The 19,023-nt window shown below is 39.1% G+C and overlaps 1 protein-coding gene across 1 annotated transcript in view; it reads left to right on the forward strand.

The window, feature by feature from the left end:
* Positions 1 to 19,023, forward strand: part of gstcd (glutathione S-transferase, C-terminal domain containing) — a 64,359-nt gene that overhangs the window by 41,894 nt on the left and 3,442 nt on the right. The window contains exons 8-10 of the mRNA XM_031276919.1: positions 395 to 523; positions 10,273 to 10,406; positions 13,210 to 13,240. Coding sequence (XP_031132779.1) covers positions 395 to 523; positions 10,273 to 10,406; positions 13,210 to 13,240 — 294 coding nt within the window. The remainder of the gene's footprint in view (positions 1 to 394; positions 524 to 10,272; positions 10,407 to 13,209; positions 13,241 to 19,023) is intronic.

Raw genomic sequence — 19,023 nt, forward strand, 5'->3', positions numbered from 1 at the left:
TAACCTTTTACAGACATGTGTCATTATTTTTGACATTTTAAAAACTAAAAGATCAGTACATCAACTATTATTAATAATGATGAAGTGATCATTATTCATCATTAAATGCATCCGTACAATACTGCTGTATTGTTGTGATGTGACTTGCTGAAGAACTGGTCATGTAATGTTTTGTCCTAATGTACTTTTTTTTTTTTTTATCTAAAAAAAGGCCTCCTGTATTCTCATGTTTCTGTTGCATTAATTAAAGTGTGTTTATTGTTCATTTTGATAGCTTTTATAGATAGTTTTTTTTTGTTGCCATACATTTAATTTGTATTATTGCTCATTCCAGGTAATCTGAAAAAGTAGCAATTGCACGCAGCTTTATGAGTTTATTCTGTCTTTACTCAAGGTCATCCTCATAGAAAACAAAGAAGAGTCCTTGGTCAGGGCCCAGAGTCGTAGCGCTGAGCTCGGCCTGAAAAACATCGGCTTCATTCAGGCTAATTTGGACTACTTCACCGGACCATTTCACATTGGGGTGAGCATAGCAAGTAACACTATACAAAATATTTATAAACAAACATTTTGTCTCCATTTGTATGCTGATCCATGGATTCTGTAGACTATATTCAAGTGACTTAACATTTAAGATTTAGCTAATTATTGGTAATGCAAGTAAATGCAATGTCAAACTTGTCTGTGATGGTAAAAATAAAAAAGAAATAAACCAAAGCTCTAACTGGACATATAATTGAGTATTCACAATGTCATCTGTGCTGCACTATATTTTTTAGGCTATTGTAATTAGTATCAACTAGTGCAGTGCCCATTCAAAATGTGCTTGTTCGGAATTGGGTGGCTGCTTGGCCTTCGGTATTTCTGCTCTCAGCATAGAACCGCTCAACCACAACTTCACACTCGACTGCACTTCTTTGGGTCCTGAGCAATACACCTGCCATGACATTTTCTGTAAGAGGGGGAGTGGCCAGGAGCTAGAGCGGCAAAAGCCAATGTGTGCTTCTTTTACCGATATATATTTAACGATATCTTTTGCATTTCTAATCCAAACAACGTAAAACTTGGCACCGCACTTACTTGTGCCCGTAGCAAGACACCTGTCAAGTTTGAAATCCATCGAACGGTTCTAGAGATATGCGCAACACACACAGACAGACAGACAGACAGACAGACGTTTCTGCAATTTATAGATAGATTAGCAGCCACAGTAGCATTGATTCACTGTAATGCAACTGTAATCACAAGCTAATTTTTAATTTCCACATTAGAGTTTTTAAGCTAATCAAATTGCTTTTCACACCTACACAATAGCTTTGTAACAGACCAGTGAAAATGAAGAAATTGTTCTGACACAGTGAAAATGTAATTAACAATGACATTTGGTGTGCAAATTTTATATCTTAAAGGGACTGTTACCTGTAGTGCTATTTATCTATTTATCTAGATTGTTTTGGTGTGCGTTGTCCAGTGTTGGAGATATCGGCCGTAGAGATGTCTGCCTTCTTTCTAATATAATGCAACTAGATGGCACTCAGCTTGTGGTGCTCAAAGCGCCAATCCAGAAATCATGACCTGGTTACTCAAGATAATCAACAGACCTAGTTGTGAGCTGTTTCATGTAGGAACTATTTGCATTCTACCAAACTACACCCGCCAACTGTATCACTGGGCAGAAGGAAGCATACTCATGGATGAGAGGCTCGTCCTCCTCGGCTGAGCTGTAACTGAAGCTAACTGATACTAAGGCTACAGCTCAGCCGAGGAGAACGCCGTTTACATCTTGCGCTGTCTCCATCTAGTTGCATTATATTCGAAAAAGAGAGACATCTCTATGGCCTATATCTCTACCACAGGGCAACTCACACCAAAACTATTTATAATGATAAATAGCACTACAGGTAGATGCAAAATTTGTATTTTTGATTTTGGGCTGAACTGTCACTTTAAGAGGCTAAATCTCTTTTGTTCATTAAAATACAGGGAATCAAGCTAATGTAGTCCCACTGCCATAATAATCATCTTATTAGGCTATATAGCAAAGACAATATGTTTACATCAACATTTCCATGACATTGATTCATTTTACTGCATCAAATTCTGTAACAGCCTCATCAACAGGGCAATCATCCAGATCCATATTTCTATAATTTATCTAAGACGTTAGCATGAGGTTTGAAAGCATTGTTATCACAACAGATCACAACAGATTGCCATCATTTGCCCTATGTTATGTGCAACATTGCACATTACATACGGCAAATGATGGCTTAACTTTTCTGTTAAATGTTAATAATGAAAATCAAGCCAATAACTCAGTGCTTCTCATTTCTGATTAAGCATTGAAATACAGTGCCTGACAAAAGTCTTGTCGCTTATCTAAGTTGTAGGAACAACAAATAATAACTTGACTTGTAGTTGATCAATTGGAATCAGAAATGGTTTATATGAAAGGCAAAGGCTTCTGGATTATGCTTATTATACCAAAATAAAGTTTTGTATCATTCATTGAGTTTTATCATTGAATTAGGACAGAAAGGTCAGATTTGGCTTGGACAAAAGTCTTGTCGCATACAAAAATACAGTAATGTACGGTAGAAATTATACTTTATTATGAATACACAAACATTCTACAATAACATCAGAGCATACGTAAAGTCATGGTGCCTTGGGAAAAAGAAAATGAGCTTGGAGGACTACATCCATACGTCTCGGCAATGACTCAAATAACGTATTGATGAAGTCATCTGGAATAGCAAAGAAAGCAGTCTTGCAGGACTCCCAGAGTTCATCAAGATTCGTTGGTTTCATCTTCCAAGCCTCCTCCTTTATCTTACCCCAGACATGCTCAATAATGTTCATGTCTGGTGACTGGGCTGGCCAATCCTGGAGCACCTTGACCTTCTTCGCTTTCAGGAACTTTGATGTGGAGGCTGAAGTATGACAAGGAGCGCCGTCCTGCTGAAGAATTTGCCCTCTCTTGTGGTTTGGAATGTAATGGGCAGCAATAATTTGTTGATACTTCAGGCTGTTGATGTTGCCATCCACTCTGCAGATCTCTCGCACACCCCCATACTGCATGTAACCCCAAACCATGATTTTTCCTCCACCAAACTTGACTGTTTTCTGGGTGAATCTTGGGTCCATGCGGGTTCCAACAGGTCTTCTGCAGTATTTGCAGCAATTGGGATGCAGTTCAATGGATGATTCATCAGAAAAATCAACCTTCTGCCACTTTTCCACTGTCCATCCTTTCACCAAGCTGTGGGCCTTTGCAAATGCAACACACTTTTTTAGTTGTCTTCTGTTTAATGCTGGTTTGTGAGCACTAATTCGGCCATGGAGGCCACTGCGTGAGAGAATTCGACAAACTGTTGTTATAGATACAGGGGTTTCTGGTGGCCAGCCCAGAAAAAGGGCTGGCCCTGGACTGTCGAAGCAACAAACGGTCCTCTCGAACAGTTGTCTTACGGGGTCTGCCTGACCTGGACTTGTCATGAACTTCAGTTTCTTCAAATCTTTTTCTTATCCTTTCCACTTGACGTTTGGATACATTGAAGATGTCTGCCACCTCAGCAGCAGACTTGGTCTTCAGGCTCTTGATGATCAGCACTTTGGTCTGTGGTTGAATCTTTGGCATGTTGTGAGAGGTCAGGTTGTACTTCACATGAAGGTCTGGTGTGCTGGAGTTCTTTTTATACACACCCAGGAATGTGTTAATTACAGTATTTGTCACAGGTGAAACTCTAATCTGTGATTGGTTGAATCATATAAAGACACGACAAGACTTTTGTCCAAGCCAAATCTGACCTTTCTGTCCTAATTCAATGATAAAACTCAATGAATGATACAAAACTTTATTTTGGTATAATAAGCATAATCCAGAAGCCTTTGCCTTTCATATAAACCATTTCTGATTCCAATTGATCAACTACAAGACAAGTTATTATTTGTTGTTCCTACAACTTAGATAAGCGACAAGACTTTTGTCAGGCACTGTAGAGGAGTAAACCCCTTTGATTAACACTGCATAAACGTGCTACTTTCTACTCTGCCACAATCACAACTTTACTGTGAGGTGTCTGAACGTTGTATTTTTAGTCCTATAATATATATTTTGGAGAAGCTCATGAAGAATGTTATTTTGTCATCCTTTTTCAGAAACTGTAAATGCCAATGTGCAATTATTTTTGTCAATCCTGCTAAGATGACATTTAATTTCCTGAAGTGGAGCTTTTAATCAGAACCCTTTTAGTGCACTTCAGTCAAGCGGTGTATGTCACCGTCCCCTGTGATTATTGAAAAGCCAAAAGGCAGTTTTACTCAGAAAATGAAGGACAATGGTTAATGGTTAAATGTTTTCCTCAAAGAGGCTTGGTTTTGAGGATTTTGTTTACTTTGAAAAAATCTACCATCCTTATGGTTTGCTTTCAAAAAAATTTAGTCAAGATCTTAAGAGTTATGCTTTCATTAAAGGCTTGGGAGACATCTTTGAAAAGGTTGGCCCAATCCCAAAGTGAGCCCTGAGGATTAAGGACTAAAGACTCACAGACTTAATTGATCTCAGGTGCTAAGTGAGTGAGTGTGTGAGGCCACATGGGCTCAGATAGATATAAATGGGATTGGGACAGCACTTCACGAGTTATCTTGGCGACATTTAATAACAAAGATGTTGCTGACACTTGCCAGTTTTGGAATTTTCATTTTAAGTTTGTTGCTTTCCGCACGGCCAAGGCACAGGAGACGGCTGCCTGATTCCACATTTTTTTCAACTCTTGTCTTACAAGCTGGACAACAGGTTTGTCTGTGTTTGTGGTCGTGTGTCGTGCTGTTGTTTACCTTTGTAATTTCCGGATTTCCCTATGGTCTCCGTGGTAAACGTCACAACGCTTTGAACTGTGGGTAATCCCTTTGGTGAAGTCTGCATCGATGCAGACTCACGGAAAGGGCTCGGTAAGTGTGTACTCAAACCTTCACGCCCTTTGAAATTCGACATTGGGACAACCCTAAGCCCTTACGAATTTCGCGAGAACGCGCACCAAAGTCTGTGAGTCTGTGAGTCCGGACTTTGGGATTGGGCCAAGGTTGCCAGCCATTTCAAGTTTTATGCAATTACCATGTCACACTTTTACTTCTTAATTCATCACACATTGTATATCTGCCAAGACTGCAGTTCTGCCTGTTTGTGTTCATTAAGCTTAAAGATCTGGCTTAGTAAATGTGTTTAATTCTGCACAGCTACCTGCAACAACAGAATAATTTTTTTACTAGCTTTCAAACGCCATGCTTAAAAGGGACGAAACAATCTAAAATCCAGCATTGGCTAACACTCTTCAACTGCAAGTCGAAACCATCGCTAGTCCTTTTTAAAACACCCGCCTTCATCTACAGAGTTCTTGACTTCTCGAACCAATAATTACTTTCAATTTAGAGGTTCTTAACTGTGGTTGTTAATTGGCTGTTTGAATCTGGCTGTGTCACACAAAAACAGGTCTTTGGGATTTAAAAAAATGTTGCTCTCACCTTATGAAGAGTCCCTGAATTCCTGTTTCCACACATTTTGCTTTTCCATACAATCTTTATTGTCATCATTCTTGATCATTGTTGTTATTTATGTGTCTCAGGTCAGTGTCATCCAACAAACATTTTGGGGAGATCCATCTTCCTGCCGTTTGTCATAGCCCAGTTTCAGAAAAGCCAGCTGTTCTAGTAGCCTAGCTTTAACTCTCTCTGGGACATATAGTAGTGTAATATATAATAGGAATATATATGTACCTGCTGTAATTAGAAGCTATTGTTCCAACATCGTCACTCCACTGAGACCCGTTCCATTTGGCAAGAAACAAACAGCACAGATTATTCTTCTCTACAATATGTGGGTGTTTTTTTGTAGCCTAGTCAGAGAGTTTATGCACACACACATTAATTTTGAATTAATTATAAGCTTTATATATGAAACGGGCTGAAGTTTGTCCTTTTCTGCACTGCTTGAGATTCTTACCTCAACATCTATGCAGTCTCAGCTGTTGCTTTGTCTTAGCTTCTTCCTGCTTGACAGATATTTCTATCCGAAGGAGCCAGCCATCACACTGATTTTAATCCTGCTATGTATTATACATGGTCCCATTTTTAGTCACGCTCATTTAATCGGGCTAATTAAGTTAAGGTGTCCCTATTCTTAGTCAGTGTCTGCTCTTTCTGTCTGCAGTTGCATGTCCCAGGTGTTAGACTGGTATCAGAACGATCCTCTACATACAGTGTATTTTTTTATGCTTTCTCCTGCCAGATAACATTGAGCCAACTCACCTTGGAGGCAGGAAAAGTTGTGGAGCTTGAAGTTGATTTGGATTTTATTTTACTCCATCCAGGTCCATTATTGGTTCTGCTTCAGGGTCTGATTGTTTGCAATTGATTCTTTCAATAGACTTCTTAATGTTTGCATGAAGAACAATGTACTTACTGTTATTAGTTGAAGCCTTATGTATGTGACCATTTCCAATACGGCTTTATCAGCCGATGTCATTTAAGGGTTCCTAGTTATTGTTTTTCTTAGTTTTTTTTTTAAAGACTTTTAAGATTGAGTCTGTTTATCTTTAGTCAAATGCAACATCACATCCACCTTCGAGAGGAAAACAACTCTTTGATTCAGTGTGATCACACTTATTCTAGTCTGGTCTGCACAAACAAGTGCACACATATTTGTGAATTGGTATACAAACACACATACTAGGGCACACATACCAGACAATCAGTTCTGTTGATATAAAATTCTTATTGATGATGGACCTGATTTACTTGAATCGCTAAGCAATAGCATGATTTCTTAATAATCTAACCATTTAAAACTCTAACACCGCAAAGACAGACACTAAAACTGTTCTTCTTCTGCAGTATTGTTTCCAAATAGGCCCACATAGGACAGGAGAGGGATGTAATTACTTGAATGAGAGAGAATAATGAAGCCTCATTATTTCTGTGATCTGATTATTGAGAGGAAGATATAGTTATAAACAGCGTTTCCTCTCCCCAAAAGATTAATAAAGAAACCACTTTTATAAATGACCCTTGGTTCTGTTGGTTGTTGCAAATTGATTTATGATTTCTTCTTCCAGTGAAATGTGCTTAGTAGGGCTTTTGTGAAATACTGTATCTCTATCAGATGGTTTTAAATCAGCCTTTCATAAATGTTCACCTCTTTCCATCATCCATTTTTAATTAGCATCCCATAAACCAAATTGGGCTGGGACATGGATTCATCAACATTGCTTTAACAGACGAAGACAAAAGAAAATTTCGGCCATTTAAAAGCAAGGAAGCTTTCCAAATCAAAAATTGGAAATGCATAATGACTTATCAAAACATACCAGAATGTGTTTTATTTTAGTTGTGTGCATTTCTTTTGGTTGAGTGGCTTTGTGTTGGTGTTAAATGGAGGGTAAAGGTTATAAAATGTAATTAGGGTTTACCACAGCATGGCTAATGTACAACATTAAGTAACTGGGTAAGAGCGATAGTGTTACTTTGTTAATTATTTTTGCTTTAGATGTGGGGGATGTAACATAATGCAATCTCTTATAGGGACTCCTCCTAATCAGCAGCCTGAAATATGCTGTTGAAAGAACTTAAGCTAGGCTTTTCCCTTATGCCATGAATAAATGCAGGATAGAAAATTAGGTGTCAAATAGATGCAAGGCCATGCAGGTAATCAATGTTAACTCCCCAATTTTCAGTTTCTGGTTATTTTTCATGTGCAGAGTCTCCTTGTATAACTTAATGTTAAAATCAATGCACATCTTTCTGAAGTGGAATAAACGATTCTTTGATGATGAACATTTAAAGACCAAACTCATCATATTTCCAAGTGGAGCTCTGAACACAGATCCAATGACTTGTTTCCGAGTGTAGACTATGAAATTGCATATAAAAAATGTTTGCAGGTTTTTAATATACGCCTTTGGTTTCATGTGTAGTTGTGAGCTGAAGGATTGCTTCAGCTGTCCAACCTCCAGGGAGCGCTTAAGCACCTCTTAGAAATGTACCCCTGCCCAGACATTTTGGTGACTTTGAGTGTGTTTGGTCATGTTTAGAGTAGGGATGCACCGATCCAACTTTTTCAGTCCCGATACCGATGCCAGGGCTTTGTGTATCTGTCGATACCCGATATCGATCCGATACTGTTGTTGAATTGATAATAAACTGTATACCTTTTGCACCTTATACCTTCCTTCCACCATGTGGAAGAGACTAAAGGCATCAGACTTCCCTAACTAAGACAAAATAACATAGATGTAATGTATTGAATTCTTATTTATTTGTTATTTAAAAAACAATTGTGCATTCAAATCGAAAATATAATATAATCAAACTTCTTAAAATCAATTTAAATAAATAATAATAGGCCTTTATATAGGTTTATAATGGCTTATTCTACTGTCAGGAGTACATAGAATATCACAAAAAATTTTAATGTCATCATGTTTACTAAAAGCTTTGATTACTAAAGGGTTTGCTTGGCTCATCAACATTATAGAATAACGTTAAAATGAAGGAGAATCCATCAAACAGTTACAGAATCTAAACTATTTTTTTCTGCAAACTGCAAAGTAGTAAAATAAACTCAAATCGAATGAATACACATATAAACAACTTTAACATTGTTTCCCTTTCAAAATAAAATAGTTGTAAGCTAGCTGTATAAACACTACCTTGGCCACAGGTAAGTTAGGTTGTAGTGTGGTTGTAGTGGGCGACTGAACATAGCTCCGCTGTCAGCCTCCTTTGCTGTTTGAATAATGTTTGTAGGTTGGCGGACGTATTTCAGCGAGGCAAGACATCTTAAATCCAGTGTTTTTAATCATTGCTCTGAACCCGTCTTTCTCAACGGTCTGTAGCGGGACCGTAGTTGGATTGCGTTCATAATGTTGCTCTGCTGCATGCTTGAAGTGACATGTCTTTAACGTTAGCACTGTAACGTTAGCACGGCCGAGTAACGTTAGAGCGACGGGCAACAACAGTGGCTAAATTATGTCCGATTTTTTAAGAAAAAAAAAACCTTGCAACAACAGACGGCTCCTCTCTTGAGCATACGTTGTTCTGGTGTATCTCCGGTCTTTCTTCATCCTCTAACTTTCTTCTCTGTTCTTGAATGTGCAGTAGTGACCGGAGCCTCTCCCAGCTTAACAGACTGTTATGCTACCTGGCTAGCTAGCAGCCGTTCGGCGGTGTAGCTACATTTGTAAATGTAAAATTATTAGTGTTAGAAACTGTTTAAGTCACAAATTGTTATGTGCTATGGTGTATTATCCTTTTAAAGAAAGTTAGTTGTGGGTTATTAATTGTTGTGTTATAAAGTTACTACCATGAGTGAGAAGGGTACGCAGTTAACAGGGGTCCCAGTGCTGCGACCGCTGCGACGGAGGGTAAAAAAAAACAACTGGATCGGCCCATGGATCTGTTAATTTTTCCGATCCAGCTATTTTGTCAATATCGGGGCCGATATCCGATCTTAATATCGGATCGGTGCACCCCTAGTTTAGAGTGACTATCTTCTCTAATCTTTTGTAGCTGCTGCCAATCTTGGCTCAGCCCTGTCCTGACTGAGTCTGAACTTCTGCTCTGTGGCACTGCTGTCAAGGCAACGTGCAGTAGATTCAGACTCCCGGAGGCCAAGTGACAATTTCTTGGAAAACAACAAAAGATGTTTGAGGTGGCTGCTTGAGTTGGATGGGGTTCATTTCAGTGAACCAGAATAGCTATTATCAAACCATACTGTTGATAATGCATTTTATGCGGACCATTAACAGAGAATCTATTTAGCCAATGTACGCTTGAGAGGAAATCATCTATTTTACCACTGTACTTTGGATATTAAAAGCATTGTCTTTGAGGAATCACAAGTTATTTTTGCAGGCTGGAATGTAGACAGGCTATAACATTGGGTCTTTTAGTCCCTTTATGCCATCCAATATATAACCACACCATTACTAATGCAAGGTGTTCTTCACCACGCACAGTTTTCCCACTCTATGGGATTCCAGATGCATCCGTGCCTCTGCTCCTAAAGCACTAATACATTTTGTTTGGTCTAACTCCCAGAGTCTGCACCTGTGAAAGCATACATATACATTATTTATTTAATAGCAGCAGCCATTATGAAGTGATCAGTTGGATTGAGTGAATGCTTTTGAGTGCTCTCACTTTTTGTCTTGCTTAGCTTAGAATTTACTGGTGAAAATAACACGTTTTGGATTTGTTTTCTTTGTTTCACTTCAGGTTGCCCTCCATGCATGTGGTGTTGCAACAGACATGGTGATGGAGCATTGTATCCAGGCGGGAGCCGCCTTTGTCATCAGCCCATGCTGCTACGGCTTCATCCAGAACGCAATCAAGTTCAACTTTCCCAAGAGGTTTGTACCTGCTTACTGTACCTCAGTCACCTTCTTGTGGTTTCTGCTTTTTAAAATGTTGTTTCTGCCCTTGTTGTTTTCTTGTTAGTGTAGTGCCCTGCTAGCACCGGTGCCTCTCTTCCCTGCCATTTTCTCTTAGGGATTTTATTTTCACTTTTTCTTGTGGAGCTCTCACTCTCCATCATTTTCACACTCATTCTCACACACTCTCTCACACAAAATTTTTATCTCTTGTCACTGCTTTTTGTTCATCTCCTGTGTCTTATCATCACCACTGACAGTACAAGGCAGCAGTGTCACAACATGTTCCGCCCCTCACCTTTTTTAATCTCAGTCCCCAGTCTGTCAGCAACAGAGAATTGGGTTCTCTGTAGATGCTGTCTTGGATATTACAGACAAATCAGGAAAATCCAGTTGGAGGTACAGTTCATACATGAAATGCTACTCTTGCTGAAATTACTTATCATATGTAGTGTTACAGAAAATTTACTTCAGTTCTTTAAACAGAGAAGGAAAAAAACAAATGCCAGCAGAGAAGGATACGTAAGGGCTATACTTAAATGGTGTTGATCCTGTTACTATAGCAGCAGAATCATTACAAGGTAGTTTGATGCTATAACCACTTTGGGTTACTGAAGGCTTCGAAACAAAGCACCGTTGTGAAGGATTTCTTTTGTAGCAACTAAGAGACTGTGATCACAAGCATGTTAAAGTGGAGATACCCATTGGGATTTTTGAGCTGATTATAGTTATGCTGTTGGCATTCAGACTGATTGGACCAAGTTAAGCCAAGTCTGTTCTGGTCTGGGACAAAATCATACAGTGTGTCATGTCTACAGATTTTTTTTTCTCATTATTATTATTTAAACTATGACTGGGGACATCACACAGTAGGAGTAATGTTGTTGTTTTTAAACCATCAAAAAATGCTGAGCACATAGCAAAGTGATGTATCTACCTAAAATTAAGCTGAGTCACCTCTAGCTCTCTCTGCATATTCCTTCTTTTCCTCATCTCTTTATCCAGCCTTTAATGTCCCCTTGGGAATTAATAAAGTATGTCTTATTCTTTTCCTAATCCAAATTTAGCGTTTTTCCTTGGATGGAGCATCATGGACGTCAGTTTCTGTTTTAGAACAGAATTTGTGTTCTTGCCGGATTTCAGGGGTTGTAACTCTAGTCACAAACTGCCCATCATCCAGGGCGTCCCGTGTTGTTTCTGTATTTACTCTTTAAATAAATGCCTCTTTTTGTCATTACATAAAAAAATCTGTTGGTGAAAAAAAAAAGTTGTAGGTTTCAATAAACTTAAAGGTACCCTGTAGATTTTTTAGTAGTGGCCTCTGAACACCAGTGACACACCGTTTTCATGTATCACACAGTAGTGGTATGCCAGTAAGGAATCGTTGTAAACCAGTGGGGAGTAGTACGTGACAGAGGAGGAGGAGCGATCTTGCATTTTATTATATTATACAACTATGCAACTCAATCCAGATTATGCATATCCTTCATGGGTCATGACTCATTTAAAAAAAATCATGTTCATTAGAGTTACTTACTAACTCTCATTTAGTTTAAAAGTTATAGTTTTACATGCCTGGATCAGAGTGCAGTGATCCAGTGAAAGGTTGAAAGTGCTTTCTCATACCACACTCATCAACACCCGGCAAACACAGCAGCCACATGAGATCCAGACAATTGCAGAGACACTACCAGTGGTATGTCGGTGCACAGCGGTATCTGCCAGTGAAATAGTCAAAATTAGCAGTGGTACAGTATATGTCAGTAAAAATCTCTATATGTCGATGTGACAGAGTACATGACAGTGGAACATGAGTGGCATAACATTAATAAGTTGTGTGCCTGATTCTGCACTATTAAATGTATTTGCGGAGCATTTAACTGTTGTGCGGACTTTACCTTATTATAACGTTTATAAGTGCCATAAGCTTACAGAACAGCAGTAGCATACCAAAAACCTATAAAAACTATTCTGATATGTGATTTTTAAGGGGCCCTTGGGGAGGACTCTCAGTGTAAAGTATAAAATATTTAAGAGTTTTCACATACTTAGTTTTTCCTCTCCTCGCTTTTGCTAACTTGATACATCACCCCTCCTGACTCCTCATAAAATTGAAATGAATGGCAATAAAAGAATGACAAAAAAGACTTTGCATCTGTAATGGACAACAAGAAGATGTGTCTCTGGAGGCCAGTCTTGCAGTATATGTGAGGGGCCTGTGCACCTGACTGTGTCAATCTTCATCCTGCTACTTTTAGTGTTTTCCCCTCAGGTCATGTTCCAGGTACTCATGTGGATATTCTGCAGATGTAGACATTCCAGGCAGTTCACAGGTTTTTATGAGCTGTGGAACTAAACTGCCTGTTTCATTAAGGCCCAAACAGTTAAACTTAAGACTTCTCTCCATGTGACCTGACTGGCCCCTAACCCCTTACCCTCTTCATGTTGACTTTTAATTAGCTTCAGTGATGATTGGTCTACATTTAACCATCACAAACAAACTGACTCTGTTTCCATGTCATAGAAAAAGCCATGTTTTTCCCCAGAGATAAAATGGTTTGTTTTAGGGATAATGCATGCTGTTTGTGTTTTGTTGAGCCTTAGATTTGGTTATAAACTTCTTTGTTTGTAAATTGATTTTTTACAAAAAAGAATTTACACCACAAAGCTGAGCAAGCAAACATATGACATACATAAGTGTAATAAATACATTTTACTGCCACAATTTAATCACTGCACTTTAACATCAATATATCTTCTGTTTTTTTTTCTGTTTTCACAGCAAAAAGTTTCAAGAGACTCTGACTTATAAGGTATGCTTCCTTCTATTGCATTTATTATTAATTTGCACTCAAAATATCAAGTACAGAATATTTAATTATGGCAACTCTGTTTTTACAAGGATTGTGTTTCAGATTCAGTTCACCTGTATGCACATCGAAAGACACCTTTGTGGGTCATGAGTCATGACTTACTTTAAAAACATCATGTTCTTACGTATTCGGTTACAACACAATGAGAGTTTTTTCTTTTTGCTAATTGCTTCTTTCTTTCTTTTCTTTTTTAAAGATAATTTTTTGGGGCTTTTCCCTTTATTCGATAGTGACAGAGGATAGACAGGAAAGGGGGAGAGAAAGATAGGGGATGACACGCAGCAAAGGGCCGCAGGTCGGATTTGAACCTGAGCCGCTGCAAAGGACTCAGCCTACATGGGGCGCACGCTCTTACTGGGTGAGCTAGAGGCCGCCCCGCTAATTGCTTCTTAATTAAGATGCTACTACATCAACAGCGGTATAATGGAATCAGAGGAAGTTTAAAACTTATATTCAATTCAATTTTATTTATAGTATCAAATCATAACAAGAGTTATCTCGAGACACTTTGCAGATAGAGTAGGTCTAGAGTCTGGACCACACTCTATTATTTACAAAGCCCCAACAATTCTAGTAAGTCCCCCAAGAGCAAGAATTTAGTGCGACAGTGCCGAGGAAAAACTCCCTTTTAGGAAGAAACCTCGGCAGACCCAGGCTCTTGGTAGGCGGTGTCTGACGGTGCCAGTTGGGGATGTGATGAACAGTGGCAATAATAGTCACAGCTAGAAAATTCCGGAAGAAATTTTGATAGTGTGCCTACTACTTGGTGCACATCCGAATAACACTAGCTAAGTATTAATAGCAGTAGCTGTATTGACGTACATAGGTCACACTGTCACTGAGAGAGAGAGAGAGAATACAATTGTTTAACAATAGCAATAGGGAATGGATGGATGGACTTATAAGACACCACAAATGCATACAGGTCAAGACCAGAGTACAGTGTAGTACCACTTACAGAAAGGTTAAAGTACTGATTATTTACATGGAGTCTGGTAGGTTTAGTGACGCGAGCCTTGGAAATACAATATATATATATACCCAAGTTTTGCTTGCATTTTAAATACATACAGTGTTGTTTTAACTGTTAAGTGTCTTAACCCTTCAGATGAGACCTTTTGTAGTCTAGTCTTTTCTGTCTATGAAGTAGCAAGCGCTAAACCCCCAGACTCCATTTAAAAAAAAAACTGTAGTTTTAGCATGTATAGAGACAACATATTTTCACATGTAAATCGGTAAACCTGTGTTTATTTCAACCAACACTAGAGTTGTGATGGTTGGAAAAAGTGTAGAGAAGATGAAAAGCGGCTTTTCATAGTTTTGTTTACGATGATAAAATGATTTTTTGGGGCTTTTCCCTTTTATTATGAAGTGACAGTGGATAGACATGAAAGGGGGAGAGAGATGGGGAATGACACACAGCAAAGGGTAGCAGGTCGGATTCGAACCCACGCCACTGCAAAGGACTCAGCCAACATGGGGCGAATGCTCTCACTGGCTGAGCTAGATGCCGCTAGATGCCCCCCCTATAGTTAATATCATTAGTAACAGCTGATCTGAGCTACCTTTACTCTGCTGTTTGACATGTCCTGTAAAGAGAGGACAACACGGCCTACAGTAAAGAGTCTTTATGATAGGAGCCTAGGAGGTGTGTGTGTAGGAAGTTGTTGCTATGGTGATTTCCACAGTGAGGGAGGGGGAGACAGTATCTTCCATGGGTCAAACATGTCCATTTAATGATAATTATACCTCTTAAGTTTGTTCTGTTCATCCTCACCACACCTGCTGATGCTGTCTGTGAAAGTGCTGAAGTGAAGAGGATTTGAAGAATTTGAAGCATGCTCTCATTGACTTTAATGTTAAAATAAAATGTTTAAAAGCTTAATATTTAAAAAAGTATAAATAGTAGAAAAAAAAGTTGAAGAAGTCCCATCATCTTCTGAAAGAGCTGAACATTTTAAAAGTTGAATGGTTTTAATAGCTGAACGTATGCAGAAGTTACAGAGAGCCGAAAAAACGTACGGAATAATAAGAAGTGAATATAGTGAAATGCTGCTGAATCAGCATTCCCACTTATAATAATAAGTATGAGCAATAATAGTCATTGCGCAGATTGCTGCTATTGCAGCACATCGGCACACTGAATAAAGATAATGGAACAGTGACTACAAATGGTAGTCGTAGTAGTTCATGTCATAGCAGGGCACTGCAGGGCGTTACAGGATGTAGCGTGGCACAGCAGAGCATAGCAGGACGCAGCAGGACACTGCAGGGCACCGCAGAGCGTAGCAGGGTGTAGCAGGGAGTGCAGCAGGACCACGGCGACAGCTGCAACCATGATCTTGGTGCCATCCTAATCCAAGGAAATATGCTGTATGCATATAGTTTCAGAGAGAGAGAGAGAGAGAGAGACGCAACAAGCTAAATGCAACAAGCTGTTTTTCTGCGAAGGGATAGTCAACAAGACACAATGTGATTCGACAGGGAGATTGGCCAGTTGAATCAGGCTCCTTGGATCGAACCGTGGTCACCACTACATTTTTATTTATTTATTTTTTTTTTTAAAGAGTGCAAGCAAAATATTCAGTTGGACTCCTAGGCCTTTGTAAATGGAGGTATGACTTTTTTTTATTTCTTTATGCCTACAAGGATTTCAGAGTGAGGGTGATTATGCTAGCTAGCTTACTTAACAAAAAGTTTTTTTTGTGTGAAATGTAATCGAAAATCCACTTTCCAGTTTACATCATGGTTAAACAGCACTTTGTCATGTGTCGGTTCAGATTGACTATATTCCATATTGACCATATTCCATATTGTCTTTTACGCTTCCCACTACACAGGTCCTATTATATTAGCAAGCTACCATTAGCTTTATGAGTTGGTTCAGTTAGCTACGTAACAGTCACACTGGCTGTTAGTATGTTTAAACATTTCATAATAACTAATCACTGTAATATATTCATTTAGTGATGCGTAAATCTCCACATAGTTATCTCCACTCATGTTCTAACTAGGCTAAGTTTGACTTAAGGAAAAGCAGGTACAACCGGCTCCTTTTGTAATTTGGATGTACCACAATTCTAATAGTTAAAAATAAAAACTGATTGACATGGCTTTATTTCGCTTGACATGAGTAAGAGCTTGTGCCTGTATTGCTTTCCTGTTTTTTCCATTTATTTTATAGGACAGTGAAATAAAATGAATCACATTCATGTGCTGTCATCACTGTCTTGGGAATGGCTATACCCCAGGCAGTGAGAGGGAGGGAGGCTCACACCCTCCAGTCTCTCAGGCCGTTATCGCTCAGCACAGACCCAGCACTGTGTTCTGGGAGGGCCCATCACATGATGATGTATGGGACCTGTCAGTGCCCCTGGGGAGAATCTGTGTAAAAGTTGCTGCAGGTCCTCAAGAGTTGACATGTCACAACATCGGACCACCTCCAACTTCTTTTCTGTTATGCACTAGAAGAAACGTATTTATACAGACGTGGCTTGAGAGGCACAGAAGATTAAATATTATTTACAAGACACTGGGAAAGTGTATTGTTCTGTGATAGATAGGATTTTTCTACTGTTTGTCGAAAAGCTCAGCGAGCATAATAAATAACAATTGCCGTATTTTCTGTCTGGAAATGAAAAGCTTAACACCTGTCCACACAGCAGGAGAAATTTGTATTCTCTGTAAACCAGCAGACACATTATCTGCCACTTCAAACCATGGCTCTAAAGTTCTCCTTCCTCCCCTTTTGCTTTCAACAACCATGTTTGATATTTGCTATTCATTTGGGCTAAGTGTAGAGAACCTCACGGTTTCCTGTGTCCCTGCCTTCCAAACCCCCAGCCGACACCTACAGAAGTAAAAGCAGCATATATCTGGAATAAAGGGCTAATGGTGTGAGATATTGGTGTTCAGCACTAACCTTAACTGCTCCGTGGCCTTGCATTCAGTGTCGACCTCTTGGAGTGAAGAATCGTATCAATTAAAGTAAAAAGCAAGTTAGAGCTGACTAACGGCTCTCAACGACTCACTTGTTCTATGAACCATAGCGAGGTAAAAACAGGACAGGAAAACTTGTCCTTTGGTTACAAATAAATAAACATGGTTCATCTGGCCTTTTGGGAGACTTTACACATATGATTTTATTCAAAGAATCTTTGAAAGAGCTTACCAGGCAAATTAAGTCCTTCCATGTTTTTTTGTTTTCTTTTTTGATGAATTACGTCTTACGTCTGGTCAACTAGTCTAACGTACTGTAAACTGGTCTACAAGTGATGCACACAATGGAGAGAAATCAATCTGATCGATCACTGTTACTCAGTCCAGTGGCACTGTAAAGAGACACCGAAGCAAGGCTGAGAGTCTACAGCCATGCTAGTGTCTCTGTGAAGCTGTATGCTAATATCAGCATGCTATCATGCTCACAGTGACCATGCTAACATGCTGATTTTATTGTAAGTCTTATTTGCCAGGTTATCTTCTTAGTTTAGCCTTTTAGCATGCTAAAATGTGCTAATAAGCACTAAACACAAACTACAGCTGAGGTCATTAGTTGCAGATCGTACACCTAAGTATCGGGGAAATTGAAACCTGAGAATAGAGCAGGATTAAAAGCCGGGGGTTCACCAAAAGTAATACATTTGCTCACCAATTAGAAACACATTTATTGGTAATCCATCAAGATATATTTTTATGTTTTTGTCAAGATATATTTTCTTTAAAACGAAAAATGTCAAACTGCTGGTGGCGCTGGAGGAAAAGTTAAGGAATCACCAAAGTCAGTAGGACTCATCCTTTATAGAATATAAATCTCAGTACAAAATATTATGGCAATGCATCCAATATTGTTGAGATATTTCAGTCTGGAGCACAGTGGTGGACTTACTAACATTGCCATCCCTAGAGCCATGCCGATTGTGTGGTTAAAAAAGACATCAAATACAGTTTGGTTTAAGTTCCTACATATGATTTTTGGATGATGAAAGATGTAGAAAGATGGTTAAATAGATAGAACAAATTCATACATGCTTGTGTGTATATGCATGCGTTGTCTATATCCACAACGTTCCACTTCCGGGATTGCTCCGTTGCTGACGGAAATGCGCCGGATTTCACTCTTTTTGGCCAGATGTCCACAACCTTCCGCTTTCTTTGTGTTGGAATTTTAAACTCCAGTGGATTTCTGAGGACTATGGTTAACTGCTCCTCAGATCTCTGCAGGGTAAATTCAGACAGCTAGCTAGACTATCTGTACAATCTGAGTTTTCTGTTGCACGACTTAAACAACTTTTGAACATACACGTTCCACCAAAACAAGCCACCCATGACAATTGTGATTGGTTTAAAGAAATGCCAATAAACCAGAAGTTCCTTCCCGAGGCTATTTTGTAGCGGCGCCGTGGCTCTGTCCGGTGCTTAGCGCCGTCCATGACAATTGTGATTGGTTTAAAGAAATGGCAATAAACCAGAGCACGTTTCTCTTCCATCCCGGAATGCTGTGTGGACTAGCCAGACCCTCCGCGCTGTGGAAGGTCTGGCAATGCGAGACTAATGCATGTGTAACAGTGTTAGTGTCACTGAATGGCTCATTATAAAATTAACAATGTTTGTGGAATTCTTTAAATCACTGTTTGATCTGATTTGTGATTTAGGTGTTACCACAGTGGCAGCGCTAACGTGTAGTTTTGAGACCGATTTCAGAGCTTTAGCGCGTAGTATTAATT

This window comes from Sander lucioperca, chromosome 4 (assembly GCF_008315115.2).
Source record: "Sander lucioperca isolate FBNREF2018 chromosome 4, SLUC_FBN_1.2, whole genome shotgun sequence".
NCBI lineage: Eukaryota > Metazoa > Chordata > Actinopteri > Perciformes > Percidae > Sander > Sander lucioperca.